This window comes from Micropterus dolomieu, linkage group LG06, assembly GCF_021292245.1.
Source record: "Micropterus dolomieu isolate WLL.071019.BEF.003 ecotype Adirondacks linkage group LG06, ASM2129224v1, whole genome shotgun sequence".
NCBI lineage: Eukaryota > Metazoa > Chordata > Actinopteri > Centrarchiformes > Centrarchidae > Micropterus > Micropterus dolomieu.
The window spans coordinates 30,392,279-30,419,616 of record NC_060155.1 but is presented as its reverse complement, the minus strand read 5'-3'; the positions used below and the strand labels follow the sequence as shown (position 1 = coordinate 30,419,616).

General features: G+C 48.2%; 2 protein-coding genes across 3 annotated transcripts in view; both read right to left on the bottom strand.

Annotated features, from left to right (window-relative positions):
• Positions 1–8: 8 nt before the first annotated feature.
• wdr33 (WD repeat domain 33) lies at positions 9–24,254 on the bottom strand. Of its 2 annotated transcripts, none has more exons than XM_046051176.1 (21): positions 24,065–24,254; positions 19,812–20,030; positions 18,501–18,569; positions 18,256–18,360; positions 17,958–18,053; positions 16,860–17,011; positions 10,554–10,651; positions 10,096–10,222; positions 9,855–10,009; positions 8,494–8,572; positions 8,295–8,405; positions 8,110–8,204; positions 7,944–8,030; positions 5,707–5,846; positions 5,393–5,548; positions 4,385–5,197; positions 4,247–4,304; positions 3,785–4,118; positions 3,538–3,701; positions 2,968–3,147; positions 9–496 (listed from the first exon to the last, which is right to left on the bottom strand). In XM_046051176.1, exons 2-21 carry the CDS (start codon positions 20,013–20,015, stop codon positions 348–350), a joined length of 3,372 nt encoding a protein of 1,123 aa, XP_045907132.1. In that variant the 5' UTR covers positions 20,016–20,030; positions 24,065–24,254; the 3' UTR covers positions 9–347. The 2 variants fall into 2 exon arrangements, with proteins under 2 accessions (XP_045907132.1, XP_045907133.1); XM_046051177.1 differs by having other exon boundaries at positions 4,385–5,194.
• Positions 24,255–26,696: 2,442 nt separating this feature from the next.
• Positions 26,697–27,338, bottom strand: part of LOC123971831 (zinc-binding protein A33-like) — a 1,355-nt gene continuing 713 nt past the window's right edge. Inside the window, exon 2 of the mRNA XM_046050844.1 lies at positions 26,697–27,314. Within this exon, the coding sequence (XP_045906800.1) occupies positions 26,697–27,314 (618 nt within the window). The remainder of the gene's footprint in view (positions 27,315–27,338) is intronic.

The following is a 27,338-nucleotide window of genomic DNA, read 5'->3' as shown; positions in this document are numbered from 1 at the left end:
CCCCCCCCCCCCTCAGTCCCGGTCCACACGTGGAGCTGGTGAAAACACGAAAACATAGAAATCTCTTAGAAAAAAGGAGCAGCAGCGACGAGCTGCAGACGAAGCTTCACTCGGACACAGACGAGGTACAAACACAGCCGGAGGTTCTCTACAATATGTTACATTAAAATCATCCCGTCCGGCCAGGGGCCAATCACAATCCTCCGTCCTTCACAGCAGCAGAGGTCTCAGTGTGTCACGTGACCACAAGTTCGTCTGAAGGTTTGTTTCAGGATCTGGACTCGGTCTGGGGCCTGTAGAGGGACGACCGCAGGAGACGAGGATCGTGGGAGTGCTTTTCATCGGGACTACCGGCCCCGTCCGCCCCCCCTCGGTGGTCCTCTAGGTGCTGGTCCTCCTCTCCTGGGGGCCGGTCCCGGTCCTCCGGGACCCCAGCCGCCTCGTCCACCTCGACCGGACGGGCAGTAGCCCCCGTCCTCCCTCTGAGGGGGGCGACCTGCAGGGACACGGGGGGGGGTTAGATCTGATGGTGTTCTGTGGTTCGAGTCTAGTTTGTTCTGAGGTCTTTACAGATCAAATGTTTAACATAATGAGGCATCAAGGAAACGGCCGCTACCTGACGTGTGTGCAGAGGCGTGTCCCGGTACTTTAGGCCACTTAGTGTGTGTGAACCAAAGTAAACGCAGACCAACGAAAACTACATGTGAAAAAACATCTTTCACTGAAATACAAATAAAAACGAGGCTTTACAAAAAAACTAAAAGCAACTGAAATGAAAGTCCTTAGTTTTCGTTTATTTATTTCAGCGGATATGATGCCGGGGGAACCGACGCCGCGGGCAGGTCATTAGCGAATAGCAAAGTCCGACAGGCGCCTGTTGGTGAGCCGCGGGTGTGTTCTGCTTTTGTCCTCCGCGTGAAGAGCTGCACGCTGCGCGCCGTGCGGCTGTCCTGCCCGACTGCTTCATCCGTCAGGAGAGCCCGGGGTCAGGGCGCCGTCTGGCCGCGGCGTAGCGGCTGGCGACCGCCGGGGAGACCCAGGCAGGGATCAGCTGGTAGTTGGTGGGATTTGAACATGTTTTCTATCTTTTATACATGCGGACAAAATAATATGAATGCAACAACTGCACAGAGCTGTTTAGTTCGGGTTGCAGGTAGAGAGTCACTGTCTTGGTGGTTTTATTTCCTTGTTCTGTTCTGGTGGTCTGGCTTGGAGCTCATCCTGCATGTAAGACGAACTTGCCCCTTGTACATTGAGTGCGAGCTCCCCTTGCTGCTGGGTCAACTGTCTGCTGGTCATTATATTTACTGCATGTCAGCTAGTGTGTGTTTCACGGGGTCATTGATATCTCAGCCAGCCTGTCTCTTTGTGCTTCACATTGTTTTAATACCTTTTTTTGATTAACAAACTGCTTTCCAGTCAGACTTGCCTTCAGGCTGCTAGAGACCTGTTGTTCGTGGCTCCAAGGGGGGCCTCCGCTATCTTCCAATTTCTTAGCTGTCCATCAATTGTATTTCTCCTCCATTTATTGTATTTCACCCATTTAACCAAGAATGATAGAGGTAATGAATTTCTTGGCACCACTGGGTATCTGAGGGTTTTCTGTATGTAGATGTATCATGTGCTTCATTTATTTGTAGTGTTAATTTAGACAATGTGTCAGAACTTGGCTTTGTGCAGCGACAAAATCTGAACTAATACTAACCAAAAAATAAAAACTAAACTAGCACATTAAAAACGAATTCAAACTAAGACTGAAAAAGAAAAACTAATGTGCATCAGAGAGCCGCGCTGGGATCCCGCGGGACCCAACACAAATGAAGCGGGCGGCTAAAAAATATACTGCGGGTCCCTCAGTAGCGCCGACAAGAAGCTAACAGCTTCTGAGAACGTGCTGCACGGGCCCGACTCGAACCGCCGACCTCGGGTGCGGGAGGCGGACGAGGAGGTTAAACCCCGCGTCAGGAGCGAGGTTTACTCACTGCACAGCCGTCACACGGGTTTCTACAGTCTGTTATTCTGAGCGTAGCCCAAACATCTGCGTCCTTCTCTTACTCTGCATGTCAATGTTTGCCTGAACGCAGCTCAGCTGATTACTGATCTCAGGCTTTCGTATAGCATCTTCCTCCAAAATAACAAATGTTCAATAAATATCTGATTCTTTTGAATCCCAAAACAATCAGCACTTTCTTTTCTATTCAGATATTTATCGTGTTGAGGAAAAGGGTGTTTGTTGTTTTGCATGTTGCGCCTCAGCAGTTTGACACCAGGCTGCTGTTTGGCATCAAGTGTTTGTTCTGACGTTAAGAAAAGCTGAGAAACACAGTTAACCACCAAACACAATCCTTTAAACTTATAATAATTCAAAGAATGATTAAATAATTAATTTACGGTTTTTGTCCACATACTCACACACTGCTGAGGAGTAACTTACACACTGTAAAGCTGCAGAGAGAAAGTTATTGTAACCCGTAGTTCTAGATACGTTCTTGGACCTGCGGAGGTGACGTAGGCTGCAGCTGTTTGACAGAACGGTCGGATCTTCCCCTACTTTAACTTTAACGACTGGCGATAGCTGCGGACTTCTGGCTGCCTGTCACGTTAACGTAAACGTAACATGTGGGTTGTAATAATGGCGGGGTCAAAATCTAAATCATACAAATACACGCGTGACAATTTTCCCGCCAGCCTTAAACGCACCATCTGCAAATTTAATACCTGCAGCAAACTTACCATAAAGTTAAGACAATTTAACCCTGGATTTAAATACATTATATTTACTCCTTTTTAATCATATCATTTTATATATTTTACATTACGGTAAACTAAATGTTTTAACTTTAGGATGATTTAATTTATTATTAAATATTCCAACAATCTGAAATAAATAAAGGGACTCTGCAGCGCCCCCTACAGGCCGCAGGGTCCATCAGAGTCGCTACAGGAAAGCTCCTCTGCAGGTTTTACCTCCGTCGGCCCCCGGGGACTCTCGCTCTCGGGGGTCTCCGGTTCCCGGCCCGTCCTGCCACGGACGCTTCCGGGGCGGCAGAGACGCCATGTCCATCCCCTGCAGGGAGGAGGAGCGCTCGCGACCGGCCGGAGATGACCCATCATGCATCTGCTGACCGTCTCGATAACCGTCGTGCCCTGCAGACAGGAAGACAACCGCCACAATAAGAGTCTGCAGAGAAATGATTCAGTGCTCTGGTTTCAGACGGAGAAATGTCGGCTCCCAGTTTTCATGTCGGACTACAAGTTCACCAAAAACCAGGTTCTGAAACCCTTTTATTCTAAAACAAAACCTCCTCTTCAGTCCTGAGTTTAACTTTTTAAGAACTTCACGGACGGAGGCGAGTTTATTTGTGCAGAATCAGGAAGCGCTTCACACTGAAACAGCAGGAGGTGACGGGGCTGATGGGAACTGTAGTCTGGCTGCGGGCTCATCATCCTAAATGATCTGTGCTGCACTAAATGACCATAGGTCTCTTCAGACCGGGGTCCCAGGACAGAACAGAAACCAGTTCTGGTTCCTCTCACCTCCTCCTCCTCTGGGTGGACCTCCTCCTCGAGGCGGCCTCCCTCTGCCCCCGTTGTCCCAGCCTCGACCCATCTCCTCCGGGCCGTCAAAGCCCTCCTCCTGGCCCCCGTACTCGTCAGGGTAACTTCGACCTCCGGGCCGGCCGGGGCCTCCTCCTCTGAACCTGAAAGACCAAGTGAGTCCAGTTCAGACCAGTTCACACCTCTGAGACCCTGCAGGTCCAGGTTCAGAAGAAAAGTGTCTCACCTGTCGTCTCTGCGTCCTCTGAACTCTCCTCCGCTGAACCTTTCCTCGGGGCCCCAGTTCCCTCCGCTCCCTCCTCCTCTGTGTCCTCCCCCCCTGTGGCCCCCTCCTCCTCCTCCTCCTCCTCCTCCCCCCTGGTATCCTGGTCCTGGTCTCCAGCCCTCCTCCCCTCTGCCGTGGAACTCCTGGCCTCCATCAAAGTCCTGCGGTCCACGGCGACCCTGCTGGTTGTCCCCCCAGTAGGAACCTGAGCCCTGGTCTGGTCCTGCTGGACCTCCGGGACCCTGCCGGTCAGGAGGGCCCATGTGGTGGTTGGGCGGCGGCCCCCGAGGGTCTCCTTAGATGAGAAGAGTCAACAGTGTTTTTTAGGACTAGTTAGGACCAGTTCTGACGTAAACCGGGAACCAGGACCTTTACACTGTATTTCACTGATCTGCAGGTCCAAACCTCTCTGTGGGGTCTTACCTTTGTTGTTGGGCCCCTGCTGCCCCATCCCGTGCATCATGGGCCCCGAGTTCTGACCCTGGAAAGACCAAATCAGATTCTTAGAGTCCTGCAGAAACTGGTCCTGATGACTCGACATGAAACTGAACGTGAACTCACCTGGTGCTGCATGTATGGGGGCCCCTGCATGTTTCCTGGAGGCCCCTGCATGTTTCCGTGGGGTCCTTGTATGTTTCCTGGGGGCCCCTGCATGTTTCCTTGGGGCCCCTGCATGTTCCCATGTGGTCCCTGCATGTTACCAGGGGGCCCCTGCATGTTTCCATGGGGTCCTTGCATGTTACCAGGGGGCCCCTGCATGTTTCCTGGAGGCCCGTGCATTCCCCCCGGGGGCCCCTGCATGTTGCCCATCCCATAGTTGTTTGGCATGTTGCCGTGTGTCCTGGGTGGGGGCCCCATCATCCCACCCTGCATGGGACCCTGAGGCCCCATCATGTTCCCCTGGGGTGGCATCATGCCCCCCTGAGGTGGAGGCCCCTGAGGATCCCTTGGACCCATTCCTCGAAGAGGGGGGCCCATCATCCCACCAGGAGGCCCTTGCATCCCTCTGGGTCCCATACCGTGAGGCCCTTGGGGCCCCATGTTTCTGGGAGGGCCAGGGTGTCTCTGCATACCTTGGGGTCCTTGCATGTCTGGTGGTCCCATCATGCCCTGAGGGGGCCCCTGGTGAGGCTGTGGTCCAGAGGGAGGCCCCATCTGTCCAGGAGGTATGAAAGGAGGCTGCATGCCTCCGGGGCCCATGGGAGGCCCCATGTTGTTGGGCATCTGCTGAGGAGGCATGTTTGGAGGAAAGCCCTGCTGACCAGGTGGCATTGGGCCCCCAGGACCTCCGGGACCGGGGAAGGGGGGCATAGGGCCCGGTCCCTGTGGGGGGCCCATGTTCCCGTCTGTGTTCATCCGGTCCATCTTCATCTGCTGCGGCGAGAAACAAAGAAAACAAAGGAACATCAGGACAAAGATTCTGAAGATGACCTGCTGATTCATTTTACAGTTAAACTGAAGTTTATTTTCTCATCTTCAAATTAAAAGTTTCATTTCTTTGTTTTTAAATTTAAAAACAAAGCTGAAACTGAGTCCTGAATCAGGATCTGATCCTCTGACTGAGCCCACCTCCAGCAGCATGGGGTTGGTGTACTGCAGAGCCGCCATCTCCTGCTCCATCTCCGCCTGACTTTTCTTCTTCGAGTCCACTTTCTGCTCCATCTTCCGGTCCTTGGACATTTCGCCACCAGGCGGCATCATGGGAACTTTGTTCTCTGCCCAGGCCTGAGGAGAGACGAAGGAGTTCAGTCCACAACACTCACACAGGTTTCTACGTCACCAACGTTACAACTTCAGAACTCATGAGAGTGAGAATATGTTGACATTTCAACAGCTTCATGGTTGACAAATGTCCAGGTGTGCCTGAGTGCTCAGGTGTTTACCTGTTGGAACTGGGCTGGGATCGGTTTGGCATACGGTACTTTCTTCTGCGGGACCTTCTTGGTGTCTTTGCCCATGACCTCGTCCATGCCCCAGTCTAGACCCGGGATGGACATCTCCACCTCAGGAGCCGCCTCTTTATCTGAAGACAAGAGTAACACCTGAGTTACACCTGATACTGAGCAGAACCGTTTTAAGACTTAAACCAGGAAGAAATAATTTGAATAAATCACGCGGGAAGGTTTCAGTCGAGAGGTCTGAGTTTGATGGCTCACAGTGTGGCATCATCAGCAAAGAAACGTACAGAGGAAACATCAGGGGCCTCATCTCTGTGGCAGCAACAGTTTGTAAAACTTTGGTGAAATGCTAATGACCAAATTAACAGCTAATAAATTCTTGTTTATGGAACAAGGAACCATTTTCAACAACGTTGAGACTTTTTGTTTGATACCGAGGGAAAAAAATATTTGAGATTTTGTGGCTGAAGTTGTGAGAATAAAGTCAAATCTTAGTCAAAAAGGAAAAGTTTAAATCATCTGTCCATGTTTTTATTAGGGATCCAAGCTGCTGGAGCCCTGTTGGTTTTGTTCTCATTGTTTGTTCTTTCTTTTCGCTGCTAAAAGTGTTTGGGCAGCAAAAACTGTTGCACGAAAACTAGGGGTGGGAATCACCAGATTACCACGATACGATATTTAGATATAATAGATTTATTGGAATTTATTACTTTTTTCCAATTTAAATTGTGTCCTCAAAGGAAAACTAACGGATTGAAAAAGCAGATTTTATTATAGTACCAAAAAAGTAAAATTATATATATATATATATATATATATATATATATATATATATATATATATATATATATATATATATATATATATATATATATATAATTAAATTATATAATTAAAGATCGACACTTGGCGTCCGTGTGACAATACCGTATGGCCACGGAAAATATTGTGATACTATGCTGTATCAAAAAAGCACGGCCCTCACAGACCTTCTGACGGCGCTGTAACAACTTCACGTTTCTCTTGAAAACGGCTTCTTTTAGAGTCGAACTTCTTTCATTATTTTAATCTCTGGATTCATCTGCATCTTTGCTCTTCTGCTCTAAAAATGTCAAATTATCTGACTTTTTATCTCTTTTCTCTAAAACCTATTTTTGCGAACTCGTCCCAGACGGTTTCGCCAATCGACCTGATACTTTGGCGGGATCATCTACGGACGTCGCTGATCAAAAGTTATCAAAAGAATGCCCGTAAATCAAAACTGGCTTAAGCTTTTGTCACCAAACTTGACGCGTCTGCTCAGATGCTCGGCCCGAGCTTCGCTGAGCAGTCCAGGGATATTCTTCCACTAGGGGGCGCTACACTAGCATAAAGTTTATACCTCATAATTTGCTGCATGGATTCGTAAAAATTCCGGTTTGATGTATAAAATTGGGTAATGACTGCTCAAAGTGGGCGTGGCTTATTACAAGAAATGTAAATTTCTAGACATTTGTCATTCCGATCTAAGAAAATCATCTGTACGTCCTCGAGAGCTGAAATATTTTCAGCTCATCCACTGATGTGTGACCAACGTTTGCTTCACTGCAACCTGTGGTGGTTAACTCCGAAGTCAGTCACTCAACATTTTCTTTTTAACTCAGTTTTGGATCAAATGCCACCAAAATAATTCACCCAAAACCAGCAGAATGATGTGTGATTTTTTTCATAATTTTCTCACCAACATCTTGACAGTTGTAGGCGTTTTAAGTTTAAACTGACAAAACTATCCCGTGTTTGTGCAGCTTAAACTTTAAACCTTAGAAACGCAAAATGTTGCAGGTGTGTTGAACTTTTCACCCAGTAGGCAGGTACAAAAATCAAGTTTGCGTTTCCGCAATTATCTCAAAGTCCAAATTCTTTCAGCACTTTAATCTCTCAAGTCGTCTGCGTCTGTTCTCCTCTTCTGGAAATGTTACATTTTTTCACGACTGGCTAGGATCCTGATCATTGCCGCTTGCGGCTGCATTTTACATTTTTAAATTTCTAAAAACAAAAAAATGGGTCAAATGAAACCTAAATGTCACCCTGATGCAAGATTCTTCCATCTGTTAGTTTGTTTCTGATGTTTTTAATCGAATTAGGTTGAAAAACTACAAAAATAAAACAAGCTTTTCCCCCTGGAGCCTGGAAACCTGCAGACTGTCCCTGCATTGAGTTCCAGGATGTTCCAGGATGAGACTTACTGCTCTGCTCCTGCTCCATGGCGGCCTTCAGCTGCTCGGGGATCCCCATGCCGGGGATGGAGGCCACGCTGTTCAGGTCCATGTCATCTGAAACACACACACAGAGAGATCAGCAGCTGTGATCCAATCACAAACAGCGGCGTGTCGTTTGTCCTCCTGCGCTCACCGTACTCCATCCCGTCCTCTGACATCCCAGGCAGCAGGTTGAGGTTGTAACGGTCTCTCATCTTATCGCCCGGTCGATTCCTGGTCCAGAACTTACTGCAGAACACAAACAGACAGAGAGAAAAGCTTAAACCCTGGAGACCCCGTACTGTTCATGTGTACAGTGTATTTATGTAGTACATGTACCTGGTGTGGTCGTTGGAGCCGGAGCAGAGGATGTGGCCCAGCGGGTGCCAGGCCAGACTCCAGATCATCCCCTCATGAGCCATCTCCATCCCTCCGACCTCCTTCTCCACCCTGAAACAAACACCAACACGTTCAAAACCACCAGGGCTGGACAAAATACCTGGAACAGCTGACTCTGGGTCAGTTTCATGGTCTTTACCCCGTGTGCCAGAAGAGCAGGGAGCCGTCGGAGCCGCCGCTGGCAAACAGGCCCTCGTGGACGGGATGCCAGGCCACCGCTGAGGACACCACACAGACAGAAGGAGTTCAGTTTAAAGCTGAAACTGTCAACATACTTTTTATATCCAACGTTCGGACTCCCACCCGCCCAGCAGTCCGCCTGGAACCACATTATAAACACAGCGCAGGAACATGTGTGCCCCCCATGGTGTGCCCCCCCAGAGAGGGCCCCCCATGGTGTGCCCCCCCAGAGAGGGCCCCCCATGGTGTGCCCCCCCAGAGAGGGCCCCCCATGGTGTGCCCCCCCAGAGTAACACTGCTACAAATGAAAGATGTAAATAAACCATCGTGACCGGTTGAACGTGAACATCACACAGATTCAACTCAGACACTTGTGCTTCTTAGAAAACTTCTCCAGGATCATTGAGTTTCTCCAGGCCTTTTCCAGGATGGTAACAACTCTGGGTTTCTGCAGGTTTCAACAAGTTGAATTAAAGACTTCAAGACCTTGTTAAGTTCATTATGAATGCCCTTTAAGACCTTTAAAAGAATCCCACGCTTACTTACAAAGTAAATTAATTTATTCACATTCAACTGAACATGAGTCCAAAAAATGGGACTCCAGGTACCTTGACTGTACCTGCTCGCTTTCCCAGAAACACAGGTCGACTTCCTGGTTTTCTTTGTCTCATTAAGACTTCGGCGTTAACGGGCCCTTATTAACGTTATGACGTGAGACGTCTTGTCTTTTCCACACTTGGAGGTTTTAGTGAGGTCAGAATCGGGGAACGTGGTTTCAAACAGCTCGTCTGTGTCTGTTTTTATTCGACTGATGCTTCGTGTGTTACGTCCAGAGAACCTCTGCTTTAAATGTTGCCGCACATTCAAACGCTGCCCCGGAGGTCGCAGGAGTCAGCGCCGCTGCAGAGAGGGCCGAGCTGGGGCCGGACCATCTGACGTGACTTCTGAACATCAGTGGGGATGTGAAGCTGCTGGCGTTCTGCAGCAAACGCTTTATGTTTCTCTCTCTGAGGGACTCTAAAGCCCTAAAACCCAAAGTTACAAACTGAAGCGATGATGTTAAACCTGCACTAACCCATATTTACATAACCAGAAACTGACTGCAGTAACTAACGGCAGCTAGTTCACTGGTGAGCAGACGCCACGTTATAGTCCTGCATGTACGTTTTTCATACCTTCACTTTTTCTGTTTTTCTGTTCATGTTTTGTTGCATTAGTGGTTTCTGGTTCCATGTTTTAGTTTTTTACAACACGATCAGTTCAGATTTTTCCCCAAAACACATTTAAAGCTCAGGTGTGTGCGCTTGTGCTCAGACTCACCTGTCGCCTCCTTCTTGTGTCCTCTGAACACCTGCAGCTCCTCCTTCAGGTTCCTGATGTCAAATAGTTTGCACAGGTGGTCACGTGACGCCGTCAGCAGCCAGTTGCCGTTCAGGTTCCACTTCACCTCCATCACTGTGTTCTTGTGGGCGTGGCTGAGGACAGAGGAACAGAGTCAACACGGCGCTGCTTCACCTGTTCATCTCAACTGAAACACTCGACGGCCTCCTGATGAACTCACAGTGTCGCCAGACTCTGTCCCGTCTTTGGGTCCCAGAACTTGATGGGCTGCTGGCTGTCTTTGCTGCCGGAGACCACCAGGCCTTTAGTGGGATGCCAGTCGACACACTTCACGTCAGCGCCGTGACCTGAGCGCACACACCTTCACATTATTTCACATTCAGTCCGGGATCATTTTTAATAAGTTAGTATTTTGCTCCTTTTCTCTTTCCCGTGTTTCTATGATAATGAGGGGGCGTGGCTCCGTGTTTGCAGGGACCTGATTGGTCAGGTGACGCCTGCAGAGACTTTATATCAATATTATTCTGGCCACTCATTTCTCCTTAGAACCTTTTTAAATGGCTGAAAAGGCGTCTGAGAAACTGTTTTCTGTCTAAGTTATAATCAGTGCTGATATTGATCTGATCAGCCAGACTGACTGCCTGTAACGTGGCGAGAACTGGCCCACGGGTTTGGTACCTCTGAGGATCCGCTCCTCGTGGCAGCGCATGAAGTCCCAGATCCGAACCGTCCCGTCGTCTGAGCAGGTGGCAAATTTATTATCTGTGGGAGAAAAACTGGAGACAACGAGAGGAAGAGAGTCAGAAACACCATCGATCATGTGATGTGAGCAGACATATCTGGGGGGGGGGGGGGGGGGGGGCACCGCTGACCTGTTGGACCACGTCAGGATTTATCGCTTTAACGGTTCCTTTCTTTAATAGTCCAGTGAGATTTCTCAGTGAATTAAAGTGAATCAGTGCAGTCAGGTGCAGAGAGCATCTTCCTCTCAGGCAGAAGAGGAAGAGCAGCAGCTGTTCATTTAAAAAGAAAACAGTCCTGCAGTTCATCCTCTTCATGTTTCTATTATTCCGTCCACCCCTTCCTGTGCTTTACACCCCTGCATGAAGGAGCGCCGATTACACAGCTGTTCCTAATAAACTGGTCTTTGTGCGTGAATGTTTTAGATTATTAATTAAATCTATGAAACTTTCAGATCCGTCCGCTCGACCGTGGACTGATGCAGGATGAGCTCTCGATCGCTGTGACTCAGCATCACCGGCTCCTCGGGCGTGAGCTCGTCCTGCAGGTGTGTTTTCACTCTCTGTGAGGTGAAACGCTGGATCCTGCAGAGCTCCAACACGTCTGAATGTCTCCACCTGCTGGACGACAAACGTACCGACTCATGTACTTGCATCACCCTCCGCAGCAGCAGCAGCCGCAACATCAAATAAACATGAGTCGCACTGTTTCACCAATAAAGACTCACGTGAAGCTCCCTGACCAGGAAGTAGTGAGCGCCTCAGGACCAGTACCCTGCAGGTCCTACCTGTCCCCCTCCCACTGAGCGGGAATCCTAACTTTTCATCTCAAGATGTCTGAGAAAAGTCGACTCATGAATCCAAAAAGGTTCTCACCGACGGTCGCTCCCCGAGCCGTATATCCCATCATGCATTGCACCGCTACAGAAAAACAGACAGTGATCTGGTGCGCTGTAACTGCGTGAAGGTCGGCGTCTGAAACCTGGACGGGCGGACCTGAGGTCAGCTGACAGGAGACCGTCGCCAGGCAGCAGAAGGGAAATATCTGCAGCCTCTAACGGAACCAAGCTGACGGTGATGCGGCCCGAGCCGAGTCTTCGTCCACGCGCTGGCCAATAACAAACTAACTGCAGAAATAAAATGATACTTCTGGAGGCTACTTCCTGTTTACACAGCTGATTGCTCCTGATTGGACAGCGCTACAGGTAAGTTTAGAGTTCAGAGAGGATCCCAGAGTGACTTACAGTACAAATAAACTAAAATAACAGCAGAATCCAAGGCTCTCAAGGCTAAAGGGAGAGAGTTCCAGGGCCTTGAAGCCACCACACAGACCACCTGTTGACCAGGGTACAGATTTAACTAAGATATATTTATTAGTGCTTTTCATACTGTGCGTTTCAGCAACCACCCGACAGACAGACAGGAAACAGCAGACTGGCTCATTTTCTGTGTCGATGTGAAACAGAAAGTTTATCGAGTCTCCACACAGGAGCAACAGCAGAGGGCCGATTTATCCGAGTGCTTAAACCGCCTCATAAACAACATCTGCCTTTCATTACTGTTTACACTCATCCTGTAGTTTAATCCCTCTCCGCCCACAGTCACGAGCTGCAAGTCTTTCTTTAGGTGTTCAACAACGTTCCTGGTTATTTACTCACGTTAACACAATAACAAAAAGTTTAAATATGCAAATGAGGCAGTATCTAATGGAGTCTGCGCTCATTTGCATCTTTTTCAAGAACTGAACTCAACTGTTTTTACTGAGTATTTCTCTTTTTATTATTTCATAACTCAGAAAATCCTGTCTACAGGCATAAAACCAAAAATCTATCATCGCCACGTTTTCAGGATTAAAATGTTCAGGCCGTGACTGAACTATGAACAAAGCTACAGTCAGGAATTAACCTGCAGAGTTTGGAGAGTTCAGGCTCAGAGTGGCAGGAAAACAGCTTTTAAAGATGTTTATTGTGAAACTAAATGTGGAGTTTGGACGTCCTCTGGTCTAAAGATGAAACACAGCAGCCCAAAATAGGTGAATTAACCACAGCGGGCTGAAAGCAGGTTTCTGCAGAGTCTCTCATTAAAGGCGTTCTGTGAACAGGTCAAAGGTCATGACGGCCTCAGGGAGAGCAGAGGATCCTGATGTGAGCGGGACTCTGATCGCGCTCCAGGTGATGATTCAAAGTTTAAGATGAACCCTAAAGCCATTCAGGAGCTCAGGACAGATGTGAGACCTCGTTCACTGGTCCGTGACAGGTTTGTTAATACGTGGCTGGAGTCGGGCTGAGACGCTTCTTAAGCTTCAACTCTGGGACCCGATCCAGTCACTCGAGCAGCTGCTGCGGCTCTCAGGCTGAAAACGACCGGCTCGTCTTCAGCCTGATGCCGATGACCACTGCTCAGGTAAACCCTGGACCAGGACGGACCGACGGATCCTGCAGAGGAGTTTGTGTGTGATGCTCTTCCTGCCTGCTGATCCCAGGTCTGTGTTGATCTGCCTCAGGTTACCTGAACATATAAAGTTGCAGTTTCCTCACTGATGCACGAGAACAGCTGTTACAGCCTGATCCGGTTCTGGTTCTCTGAGCTTGTGTGTCTTATTAAAGTGATTTACTGTCTCTTCACCTGACCAAGCGTTTCTGAAGTCTCCATCTCCAGCTGCAGCTCAGAACCAGGTTTAGACTCGAAACGTGTGAACTTAAAGACCTGCGGACAGCTGAACCCACGTGCACTGGAGTCACAGAGACCATCAGGTCCACAGAGACCGTGAGGAGACCAACAGGCTCTGGAAGTAAATGTCTCATTAATCCACCTGAGAGACAACCAGAGAACAGACTGAGCGCAGCAGCCTGAACCAGACTCCATTAACAAAACCAGCGTTTTAACGAGCCTCTACAAACAACTTCCTTTCCTTTAAACGAGTCCAACGATCTGGGACAGGCTTAGGCCCATGACCGAGTCCAGAACCAGAACCCTGTCCATGAAGCTGCAGCAGCTCGGACACGGTCTGCAGACCAGGTTCAGTCTGATCGGACTGAACGACGCGTCGCCGCATCACGAACGTCCAGCCGGGACTCGGTTCAGCGTGCCGTCGGCCTGCAGAGTCCAGGTTCTACCAGGACGACTTCACCTGGTGGAACACGAGGTCCTGATGGAATCTAGAGACAGCGAGGTCTGGACTTCAGAGACGGATCCTGTCAGACCGGACTGAGACCACGAGAGAGGCGAGACAGAAGATGGTCCGCTTAGAGCTGGACGAAGCTTCACCCAGACCACGAGACCACCTGGAGCCAAAACACCTCTTCGATTGGTCGAAGGACAGAACTGAGGTCAGATTCTCCGGCGAGTTCTCAGTCCGCTGAACCTCCGGGAGACGTGAAGACGCCGTGTTGAAACTGTGACGGTATTTTTAAAACGCTTTTTATAAAGTAAACAATAAACGAACAACAGATGAAGAGATCGCGGGAGTAACGGCTGGCGTGCAGCTCAAAGGGATCCTGTAGTCCAGGTTCTGAGGTCTTTATCGCTGGACCGGGCCGCAGCTGAAATACGGAACAAGAACCAGATACAAACAGATCTCCGCACGGCCCCACTGGCCCCTGACCCCGCGGGGCCCCTGACCAGTGACCCGACAACAGAACTAAACAGGAAGTGCACTCAGCAGCCATGTTGGTCAGGTATCTGGGACCAGCAGGACCAGGTCTCTCTCTAAATGAACGCCGTAACTCACCGGGACATAAAACCTGCTGGTTCAGCAGGAAAATCTGAACCAGTTTGAGGACTTTGCCCCAAAAGCAGGTGTAAAGTGTTTTTCCCTGCACGTGTGCGGTAGACCCTTACATCAGTGGAACCACACGACTGGCTGAAATGTGTTTCCCGCCGTGGCTGTTAAGGCAGACGATTGGCCTTCCAGCAGGAGGGGCGGGGTAACCGCCATCTTTGGCGTTAGGGGCTTGTGTTACAGAGTTGTAGTGGCCTCTATAAACCGCCTCTGGCACAGATCGGGAACCTGAGAGACCACAGAATCTAAATGAAGTCACGGACTCAAACAGAAACTGTCTAAATGTCTAACAGTACAAACGTCTTCTTCGTGGCTGAAACGTGTTTCCCCTGGGATGGAGCGAGGCAGCGGCAGCGCTCCGGTGTCCACGAGCACGCGGTGCACATACAAGAGCTTCAAATATCAGTGTTCTCCCGAGCTTTGGTGGGTGGGGGGGCGCGGTCAGGGGGGGTTTGGGGAAAATTTCACGTTTTCCGATGAAAAATATGTAAATTCACATCATATTATTTTCACCATCTCTCTGAACAGATAGTTGGAGCAGATAATAAATAACAGCCAAAGATCAGCCTGCAGGAGGAACTTCAACCTTTAGATCTGGAGAAAGTAAACTGGTTGGTTCTAAAGCGCTCAGTCAGTTTACAGTGATGGCTCAGCATGTTTGGGGCGTCGCCCCCTGAAACTCTGTTAATATGACCTCAGAATCATTAGAGAGACGAATGTTTTGTGTCTTCATTTTACAGCTTCTGACATTTATCTGTGTCATTAATATAAAAAACAGCGTGAGAAACCTCCTCCCTTCTGAGCTGCATTTTATTTGCACATAAGGCTGGACAATAAAACAATAATAATTATCGCAATCTCATTTTTTTCACTGACAATATAACAAATGTTCACTTGAGTCGTACACTAATTAGGACGCAAGTCTTGTATTAAGATGTTTATTTTGTTGAGGAAAAAGGACTGAAAAAGCTTTTACTTCTTTTCACTCCTGCATATTTGTTGACAAAGATTTTATCAGAACTGTTTTGAATGTTCGACCTCAGATTTGTGAACTGATCCACAAGTGAAGACTTAAACTCAAAAGAATCAACGATTTGATCGGGATAATTATCGATATGGAAAGATCTGAAACTTTTTATCGCGGTAACATTTTTGCCCATATCGTCCAGCCCTATCTGCACATTCAAATCCGAGAAGCCGACACGCTGTAACTGACACATTTACTGCCAGAATATTTTCCTCCGCTCGCGTTCACGCCACTTCCTGCCGCTCGGACAGTCAAACACTCACAGGAGTGACGCCGCCCCGGTAGCGGCAGCTGTCACGAGGATGTTCTGATAGAGCGAGGAGAAGCAGCGAGCCGAGCGTTTTTGTAGAGCACAGTTTAGTGATGGTGGGACATTTTTGTAGCGGCGGCCATGATTCGAATGCATATAGGGGAAACGGCTTCTCCATCTTTGCGTCCTGCCCGACTCTCAGACCACCTGCTCACAGACCTGAAGCAGCGGTCGGCCGGACTGAAGTCGGTCCCGGCTGTGGATCAAAAACAGACCCCGTTTTGTTTTCATAACGTTGGACAGAGATTTCAGGCTGAACGACGGCGAGCAGTCGGCTCTCATCGGGAAACAGGAAGTGAAGCTACACTAACGAGACGGAACCAACCGGGACGTCAGCAGCTCGGCCGCCATATAAATATTTCCAGACTGATCTCGGCATCAGCGGGCCTCCGTACAGACTAGTCACCACCTCGCTGAGGCTCATGGGTAACGTAGTGCTCTGCTGGCAACATGGGAATGAAACAGAGCAGTGACGGGTCTGAAGATAAATTACAGGCTGTGGTTTAGAGGGGTGGACAAAATAACCAGAACACCTTACAGTGTGATGCAGAACGTTACGACAGGTGATGACATCACCCTGTTTTACTCTGTGATGTCATCAGGCTCTAAGAAGCTGGAGGTGTGGAGTGTGAAGGGCGTGGCTGCTGACACTATCCAGGTGCATTATGGGAGGTGTAGGACCCAGTGTCTAAAAGGCTTTCAGGAGACGGGGGAGGTTAAAGCTGTGTTAACGTGCACATGTTGAATTCAAACCTTTATTTAAAACATCTACAGCTGCCTGTGGATGAGGTTCAGGTGTGCTCCTCTTTATTGACTTTATTTTAAACTTTATTATTGGTCGGTGCTGGTTTCCATCCTCCTCTCCAGCAGAAGCAGTTAGAGATAAATGAAGGATGACTTTATTCAACACACAGAGAAACAGCTCATCAGCCACATCAGGAAGAACAACAGATCACTGCAGTGTTGCAACAGCACACACGTACATCTGTCATCAATCAACCACAACAACATGAGGCCTGAGGCGAGGCGGCGCCGCCCCCGCGAGGCGGCGGCGTGGCGCCGCGGCGCTGCCTGTGAGCAGCACAGACTGGGGTTAACTACAGAAAATGGTAGATTGGGTATAAACCTGGCTTCTCTAATGGCCTCCTTGTGAGCCTGGAACATCTTCACGTTGTTCATGTTGGACTGCCAGTACTTCACGTAGCCGCCGTGGTCCGCCGTCAGCATCCACATGTCGTTGTGAGACCAGGTCATGGCCCGGACCGGACTGTCGTGGGCCTGCGGAGGACAGAGGAGGGGGGAGGCGGTCAGGACCCGGCGACACAGACGGTGAAAGAACCAGAAACACAGCGAGCGCCACGTCCCTGCTGAGCCAGACTCACGTGGTTTCTAACTGTGTGTTATCCTCGACAGTTCTGATGTATAATGTCACTGTGATGGCATTTATTTTTCTTCCTGTCTAATAAATAAACGCACAGAGGATGCGTGACTGAAGCTCCGCTTTAAGGCGAGTGCACGGCTCAGTTTAGAGACTCTTTGGCTTCCTTAACGTCGTCCTCCAGACCAGTGCAGAGAAAACATTCAAAATCCACATTTACTAGTTTATTTAGCTGCAGCTTGTCTTCTTCTTTCTATTGTTGTTAAGGATCCAATCAGATTTTAGCTTGTAAATATTGATTTGTCAATAAAGAAGTGTAGAATTTCCTTTTCCTCTGAGCCTGAACTCTCCTCTTCAGCAGCTCTATTCCTACATCAGTCGCAGCCTGAATTATTCCTGAACACATGGTGGTAATAGACTTATTATTACAGATTTATGGAGTAATAAAAAGAGAAATCTAAACTCTCCTCAGTGAAAACATTTGAGTCTAAAGTGTCAACAAAATAAAACAATAATGTTGAACCTGATTTAATCCAGAGTTCAGTTCTTGAAATAGATGCAAATGAGCGCAGATTCCATTAGATACCATCTCATTTGCATATTTAAACATAATATAACCTGTAATACACAAAATACTGTCTTGATGTGAAAAACCAACGTTTGACGCTGATCTGTCGGCTTTCTGCAGCGTCTCGCCTTAAAGAAACACTTTTGTGTCCGTCTTTCCTTTTTTAAAAGTCGTCTAAACACAAGAACTTTGTCTGAATCCATTGTGATTTCGACCACAGCGTGAGAAACAGGAAGTGGCGCTCTGCTGCGTTAACAACCGCCGCAGGTGGCGTTTACCTGTAAAATGGTCTCGAAGTTGAAGGTGAGTCCGTTCCACAGAGTGAACTCTCCGCTGGAGGCTCCGGTGACCAGGCGGCGGCCTTCAGGAGTCCACTGCGCACAGACGGGGACAAACAGAACCAGATCAGACGTGAACCATAGTGACCAAGAGCGACGGCTGTAACAACAAATCCACGCTCTCAAATATCAGACCATCCTTTTACTTTTCAAAATAAAAGCGCCAAAGCGTGAAATACAGGTGTAGCAGAAACAGTGTAGAGGTTTTATTTTGACAGGAAGTGGTGCAGCAGCTCACCCTGATCACAAACACGGGACACTTGACTTTGTTGGTGGAGGTTCGGACGAACTTGGTGGTGACGGCGTTCATCGGGTTGTTCACCATGCCGAGCGGAGGAACCAGCTGAAGCACAAACACAAAGGTTAACATTCGGTGTCCGGCTCCAGGAGCTGAGAGAGCTGCGGCGGCGTTAAACACACGAGCTAACCAACGGACTCTCTCCGGCGCTGATCTCAGAGCAGCCGCAGAGCCTCTGTACTCACGTCGTTGTAACATCCCGCGTCGGGCTGGACGGCCCTGAAGTCTCGATGGTCTCGCTGCCACAGACGGTTCTGCAAACACAAACAGAACCTTCAGAACCTTCGCTGCTCGGCGCTTCAGTCACCTCGAACAGAAACCGCGCTGACGCGTTACTGTTCAACAGCCTCAAGATTTTAATTCACACGAGACGTAATATCTGTAAAAATCTAAAGTTGTATCTGTGTGTTGAAAAAGCAGAGACAGTTTAACCGCAGGGAAACAGGTATAACTCCCATGATGCAGCTGTAACACATGAAGGTGGTTCTTACTGCGCCCCCTACAGGTGAACACGAGGTCTTTCTACACGCGAGTGACTCGTCTTTAGTTTGATGCTTTTGGTTTCTGATGCTGTTTGACAGCCGTGTCTGCTTCCAGCTGATCAGACAGCTTTACTTACTACTGGCACGTTTTAACCACGGAGCTCTTCAGATTTCGCCTGTTCATTAGAATTAAAACGGTCCCGTCGACAAGCAACAAATAATCATTTAATCCAGATTTTTCTTCTGTTCACTCACTTTGCATTTATTTAATCACTTTGTTTAACAAAGGAGAAAAAATAGCGGCAGTTCATCGGGATCGATGGTGCAACCTTCCAAACGGAGAGCGGGCAGTTCCGACTGAGCTAAACATGCCGCAACTGTAGAAAGATTTGAAATACCTGGACGGTGTTCTGGCCCGCCGCGTAACGGCTTGAAAAAAAGACTCATTTGCTGGTTTACAGCGTTTTCCCCAAAACGGCTAAAACTTTTTTTCCTTCATTTTCACAAATGAATAAAATCTACTGAGCCTCTTCAACATGATGGAACAGGAAGCTGCAGACAGATAAAGAGTCGCTGTGAAGACTCAGCTGATGATGAACTGCCGTGTTGCACCTTGTCCTTATTATTCTTTATAAATTTTAAATCCTCTGAGCGATGCTCGTGTAAACAGCTGCCACGTCGTCTTTTTCCTTTACACACGGTTCTGTTATTCTTTTAGCCGTCTGTTTGACATATTTTAAATATATTTCTGTCTACTGTACAGCACAGAAAACTTTTCCTACTTGGCCTTAAAGCTCTTTCTGATTCTGAGACTCTCACTTCACACAGTAACAGAAATACACAACAGCTGCTTCAACAACAACAATAATAATAAAAGTGGATTTGATCCCTGATAAAAAGACCTTTAAGCTTTAGGATTATTTCACCGCTGACGACACAAACTACGAGCTCACTAACTCCCCGATCAGCTGGTCGATAGAGACGCCCCGGCTGAAGCGGCTCAGGTGCACTGACCTCCAGGTATCTGATGACCGACGGGTTGTAGTCGATGGTCTTGCGGTTGACGGCCTTCCTCATGCGCTTCCCGTCGAAGGTGAGCTGCTGCATCGCCTGCTGCTGGGCGAAGTCCGGCCTCTTGTAGAAGACCTGCCGCGGCGCCTGGTGCTGGAAGCGCGGCATGTGGAAGAACCGCTGCGGCGAGCCGATGTCCGTCGCCATGGTGACCCACTATACCTGCGGGGGGGGGAGGGGGACGACACCAGGTGGTCAGTTTCACCAGGAGAGGGTCGACCGGCTTCCACACAAACACCGAGAAACTACATGTACAGAACAAGAACCAGGATCTGGAGCAGGAGCGACGAGAACAAGGAGGACGGGACCTCCGAGGACAGGTGAGACAGGAAGAGGAGGACACAGTAACGTCAACAGAGGAGCGCTTCCTCTGAGGTCATCAACACCGGGCGCGTGCAGAGAGGTGCACAGAGCAACACACATTTCACCGTCGAACCTTCCTCAGTAATGACTCTTTGTATTACAGGTGTTCTGAAGTTTGATGTTTAAATATGCAAATGAGGCAGCGTCTAATGAAATTCATTTGCATGTATTTCCAGAACTGAACTCTGGATCAAAACTCAGCAATAAAATGTTCTATAAGTCGGGCCGTGAATGACGGATGAACAAAGCCTTCAGAACGCAGTCAGGAATCAGGGTCGTCCTGCCTCCCCACACTCTGACACTCACCTACACCTCAGGTAAACACCCGGCTCGCCCCGCCTCTCTCCGCCTTATTAATGACGCAGCCAGTCAAACGACTGAAACCAACATCTGCTTCCTGCGTAAAATATCCACCGCGACCTGTAACGGGAGTTAACGGCCTGTGAAGACGCGGGGCAGCTCGTATGAAGAGTAAAGTTCTACACATCAATCTTTACAGAGCCAATATCTGATCAGATCCTAAACAACAACAACATCAGACTGTCGGCTGAGGAGCAGCAGTGAAGGATGAAACCTCGGCCGTCCCGCCGCGTCTCGCCTTAAATACCAGAACTCCTGCTGGACTTCTTTATGGCGCAGCTACGCTAACCGTTCCATCTTTGTGCTAAGCTAATCACACCCGTCTCTGTGCGGGACACTGAAACATCTGTCCTCTGCGTTTGTCCTCGTCCTGTTTAAATTAAACACACAACAACATGAAGCTACCGGCGTCATTGATCTCATCGTTTCCACCCGTCGGCACGAACACGCCGCCCCGGAGGTTAAAACCAGAACGGGCTCAGCGGCGTTTTCAGCCTGGACGGGAGGAAACGCAGCAGGACGGACCCCGAGCCAGAGACCAAGTTAGGGCTGCACCATATTGGAAAAGACTGACTTGACTGATTTGAAATGAAGCGTCCTAGAATTACTGTGTGATCTGGAAGAGCACTAACGCCTTTTAACTAAACTAGAACTCTGAAGCAAACAAATGCACAGCGTCGGTGGTTTTCACGCTAAACAACGTTATCGCTGGTCGCTGTGCACGCAGAGCCCGCTGTCACCCATCAGCAACGGACTTTGCTTATCCAAGAACCGTTAAATCAGATTCAATTATGTGACATCAGACAGATTTCTCTTGTAGAAAAGTCGTGAAAAACAGGAAGTGTGCAAGTTTTCCTTTAGTATACATCAGCAAAAATCAGCTTATTTGACTGCCGGACATTGTGTTCTTCTGCGATGTGACTACTGCTCTCTCTCTGTGTTCATTTATGATCCCGGTAATGTTTTTATCTGTAACACCGGAACACGTCTGAGTGTCTGCTACTAACAACCAGCTGGTGACAGCGAGAACTCCCACCGTCAGTGAACGCTGCATACAAACACTCCCTGTGACGTGTGCTGATCAGTACTGAGCGCAGGTCAGCCAACGACACCACCTGCTGCGTCTAAACCCACGCTGTGAACCCCGTTTCACTGAGCGACCACGACCTGGGGGGGCAGACCGAGTGCTAAAGTCCAGATAGAACCAGGCTGGGTCCGGTTCCACTGCCGAGGATTCACACGGGGATCGCTGTTCTTAGACTGATCAGCTGATCTCTCAGCCTATCAAACGGCAGCTCTGATGTACCTGTAGAGCGCATCAGACTTTGTTCTGCATCTGCTCTCTAAACGTCGCTCACTAGAACACAGCTGACGTCTGACCGAGCTCTCAGAGGAACCAAGACGGACTGACAGGACGGTAATAAATGTGCATCAGTGACTCGGGCCTGACTTCACGCAGGAACTCTTTAGCGCCAACATCAACAAGACCAAACACGCGTCCACACCTGCTGTAACAGCGTTTAAAGGTGAAGACAGTTTAGCTGACCGCCGCCTCCTCATAAGTGTAGCTGCGTGCATTTCTTATTCTTTTAGTTATTTTCTATTAATCCCAGTCCTCCCCTCTAACACTAATCTGAAGTGTAAGAAACATTTATTCCATCTTTACAGTTACTGATGTTTGGCACCTGACCACCACTGCACATGGAAAATACTACACAACAAAGCTCTTTCTGATCGCTCAGCTGTTCTGCTGAAGCAGGTTCCTGTTCAGAGGTGGTCCCTGCAGACCCGACTCGTTTAACCCGAGCGTCACAGCGAGCTGATGGACGACTCGTTACGTCCAGTTTCTCTCGCAGGTAAGTCACATGATCTCTGAAACACCCTCCCTGCTGCTCTGAAGGGACTCTCAGGGTCTAAAGACTCGTTCTGGACCCTGACCGATAAAGATCTTTAAATCACGTGACACCAAACACAGGAAATGACACGCCTCCCTGCGCTCCCAACACAAACCAGCATCAGCAGAGACATTTGTATGAACACGTCTGTTAGATTTTAGAAGAGGAACAGCAGCGCGTCAAGCTAAGTGATCTCAGACTTAGCTGTGAGAAAACTGGCTGCTGATAATCCCAGAGCCAGAAAACAGGAGCAGTCCGAGGCTAAATTAAGAGGAGATCACAGGGGCCACACAGCGCAGAGCTGCCAACTCTCACGCACCGACGCTTTTCACACATTTATTTCCTCTCGCACTGGAAAACAAAAGTTTAAGTGATGTTGTTAACTGATTCTGCAGAGAAGCTGCTGAAACACAGGAGCTGTGAAAGTCCAGGAGTTTCTGACTGAATTCAGTTCTGGTGGAGGTGAAAAGCAGCCAGAGGTCACCTCCCCAGGAGGGAAGACTGAAACATGAAGCAAAGAAACAGCCAGCTTTCAAACTCAAACACTGCTTTATATTCGGTTTTATTTTATATGTTCTATCGTCACGTGGCGCCTGAGTTTTGTTTCCCTTTGCATAACATTTCCACCAGAATTCAGGAAATTAAGTGTTTAATGCTGGAAAATAACGCTACATCTTTGTTAAAGGACAGCAGACAGGAAAGCCGCCTGACGCTCAGTTACTGTCAGGTTCGGTCTCCTGATGTCTGCAGCGTGGCGGGTGCTGATCGCACGGATCTAAACCTGGTTACTGGTTTGGTTTCTCATCTACACATCTTGTACTGAAGAGTGATGACCTCCGACCTCACAGAAAGCCCAACTTCCTCCAATCTCAGTCCCAACTGAAGACAGCAGCTCTGCAATGAGCCAACGCAGATTATACACCAGGTCCTGATCTCAGACCTGAAGCCACAACCCGTCTGACCACATGAGCCAGCAACACAGGACCAGCAGGACCAGAACCTGCTGCACCTCCATCACTCACTGAACTCCACCTGTTAACGCTGAAGCCCTTCACCCGGACACTAAGGGTCCTCACAAACCCGGTACACAGCTGGAGTCCCCGAGAGGAACCGCGGACACCAAACTGTCTGAAACACGAGGTTCCGCTGCTAATCCGGCAGCTAGCACGGAGCTAACGCTAGCTCGCTGTGAGCTAAGAGCTAAGAGCCGGACACAAGGTTTAAACATGAAGTTACAGGCAGACACTCAGCGGGTTCTCCAGAACACAGCGGTTTATTGAGAACCCTTAGCACGCTGAAGTTACCGGGAGACGCTGCTGCTGCTGCTGCTAACACGGTTAGCTTGCGCGGCTAACGTTGCTAACAGGCTAGCCGTTAGCAGGTCCTGGAGCCTGTAAACACGGCGCTGCCCCCCGCTGGCGTCTCCGGACTACGAGTGCAGCTAAATGTGGCGTTTTAATCCGGATAAAGCGCCGCGCTGGGCGCTGTGTTCAGGGGTGTTGTGTTGTGTTTGGTTGCGGAGGTAAATGGCGGCCCGGTGTTACAACAACAACAACGCGCTGCAGCTAAAACACTCACCGACAGTCTCCGCTGCAGAGTTTATCTACCTAGCTCTCATTAACCGGCAGATTCTTCCGTTAAGCTTTGCTCTGAACAAACATGAGCGGCTCAAACTTTATTCAACTGGAGTTAAAGAAGGTTTTTATCACGTTAGCCACCAGCGGACTCCATCATGACGCCTCTTCTTCTTCTTCTTCTCGGCCCTGCAGAAAAGCATGCCGGGAGATTTTCACAACGGGCGGGAGATCGCGCCGTGATCGCGCAAAGGATTCTGGGAGACTGAGTTTTAGATTCTCTGTTAGTAGAAGGCGTTTGTTGTTTTCAGTGTCTGTATACAAAAATAACATCCAACTTCTCGGATCTTTGATCGGAATAAAATAAAACAAAATGTCTCGTCAAATAAATTTAGTTTCACACGCATGTGCATCCCAAGACACACAAAAAAGCTTCTTAACAGAGACCCAACAGGAAGTCCGCCATTTTGAATTGAGAGTGCAATTTTAGACAATTTTTCACCATTTACAGGTCCATTACTTTAACGAACTCCTCCGATGGAATTAATCGGATAGACTTCGTATTTTCGCTGTGCAATCTAAAGGTATTGACGATGAAAAGTTGTGCTATCTGTGAGATTTCGCCAAAGGGCGTGTTTGTGGCGTGGCGTAGAAAATCGATGGTGCAGATTGAAACAGGAAGTTCTTTACATGCTCACATCTGCACCAAACTTTACATGTTTGATAAGAGTCCCGCCCTGAACACATCTGCAGGCCGATATTCACTCAAGCTCATAGCGTCACCTGCTGGAAACAGGAAGAAAACTCTGACACAATCATTTGATTTACCTGAAATACATGACGCACAGTAGGTATGCTTTGTGGCTGTTCTTCTGTGCCACACAGGGGACACAGAAAGTGACGGCATCCAAAGCGGCAAGGACGCACTATGTTGGATTCACGAGAAGATTGGACACATTTAATATCTGAGTAAAGGCCTGCTTTAATAAAAGTCTTTAACGGAGACACCGGAGCCAAGGTCTGAGGGAGGAGCGCCCCACAGAGTCGGTCCCAACACTTGAAATGCACGGTCACCTGTAGTTTTCAGACAATTAGGAGGTCTTGGTGTGAGGAGGGGCTTAGCGGTGGTCCACAGGTGGAGCAGGTCTGAGTTGTACCCGGGTGCCTGACCCTGCAGGGCTCTGTATGTCAAAAGGAGCACTTTGAAGTGAATCCTGAACTTGACAGGGAGCCAGTGAAGTGAAGACAGGATTGGTGGAATGTGACCTGCTCAACATCCTTGCAGCAGCATTTGGCCCGTTTGTGGACGGCCCAGGCAGGAGCAGGAAGGATTTAGTCTTCCCTCCTCTTGTGTCATGTTCACAGGGAGAGAACGGAAAGCTGGAATAAGAAACTGTGTTGAGAAGTTTTTTGTTTGTTTTGGACATTTGTTTCTATATTTGAATATAGATATACTGTATATATTTTTTACTTCTTGTGCCAATGAACCTGCTTAGAGAATTTTCATTTGCTAATTAACATTTCTTGTGGGAGGGACATGTCCCCAGTGTAAATATGAAACCTAGGGATACATTTCATCACATAAAAACATAAACGTTATTGCAGAATTTATTTTGATACACTATTACAGCACACATGTTTGCATATCATTATATCCACAGTATATTAGTCATCACATTTTAAACCCTCACATTAAAACTGAAGCACATGTCATTTCTCTTAACGCTTGCTTTTTAGGATCAACTTCCTGTTTGATGCAGGATTTTTCAGGGCAGAGGGGAAATGCTGTTTTTTATGCTGTTAGTAGTACCGAAATCATGCAAAATTTACAGCAGTTTGAAAAACTCTCACTATTTACATCCTTAAAATCTTTAATTCACTGGTTCTTCGTTAGATCAAATATGACAACTTTATCAACAGAAACAACACAATGAAATCTACAGTCTATTAATATTTAGCAGGTGGACCAACTTTGTATATTTATCTTGAATTCTTTCTAAAATAATAATAAGGGCTTCTGCTGGATTTGATCATGGTTCATAAATGATGTTGATTATTCAGCAGAAAGGTCGACTTTTACCACATGAAAAGAGGAAAAAACATGAAATGATTGATTCAGCAGTTAAATCTGTGACTAGCAGGAGCGTTCACTTGTTTCATTTAAAGATGAATAAATCCTGAATGAACAACCAAACATCCAAAATGAAGTAAAGAACTTTGTGTAACTTTGTTATTTCGACACCAACATTCACACCTTTAATCAGCTGGAATGAACAGCGTGTTATTGAACTGGAGTCACAGTGAGCAGAGTTAGCATCTGTGCTAAAGCTGCAGGACGCTGCTCAGCTTGTAGAGCAGAGTGAACATGTTCCTCACAGATCATCGTCTTACATTTATTCATTTAGCCAATGTGACTATAACTGCTATTTATGTCAGAGGTCGAACGCCTCTGGAGCAAGGAGGGGTTAAGTGTCTCAGGGACACAATGGTGGACGGGTCACAGTGGGGTTCGAACCCAAGTCTCTCACACCAGAAGCATGCGTCTTATCCACTGTTCCATCACCACCTCTTTTTAGCCCAGATGTTTTCTGCTGATTTGTTGTTACACAGGTCAACAACAAATCACCAGGACACAGTCACATGCTCTCATCCTCATCCTCATCATATTGTTCTACAGTCACACAGACCTTCGCTGGTAAAATCTTCAGTGGGTTGTTATCAAAAGTGCTGAGATATGGAAACATCCTGTCAGTGAAAGTGTGTGTGAAGGTGTGTATGTGTGTGTTAGTATCAGGATCAGAGAACGACAGCTTTCCTCTGTTCCAGTCCAGATTCACTCTGATCCTCTGGAGCTTCTTCTGCACTCTGAGAACAGATGGAGCTGGTGGTGACAGTGCTAAGTAGTTACCTCCAATGAACCCTATTCTCCATAATCCAGACCGTATGACTCCCTTCCTCAGGACAGACTCTGCTAACACTCCCAGTCTCCAGCCTGTACTGTCTTTAACCTCGACATCCCAGCTGTGAGTCCCTGAGTTAAAGCCCTCAGAGCCCAGGACACAGCTGCACAAGTCAAACCTCTCTGGATTGTCAGGAAGCTGCTGTCTGTCTCCTCCTCGTCTCACACTGGTCAGATCTTCAGACAGGATGAGTTCTGTATCAGCAGCGTTTGGGTCCAGGATGAGAGGAGTGTAGGAGACCATGTCCTTCATCTTGTTCCAGATGTTGAAGGCCAGGTTGCCCAGGTGTTTGGCCTGGTCTATCAGAGCTCCTGAGGG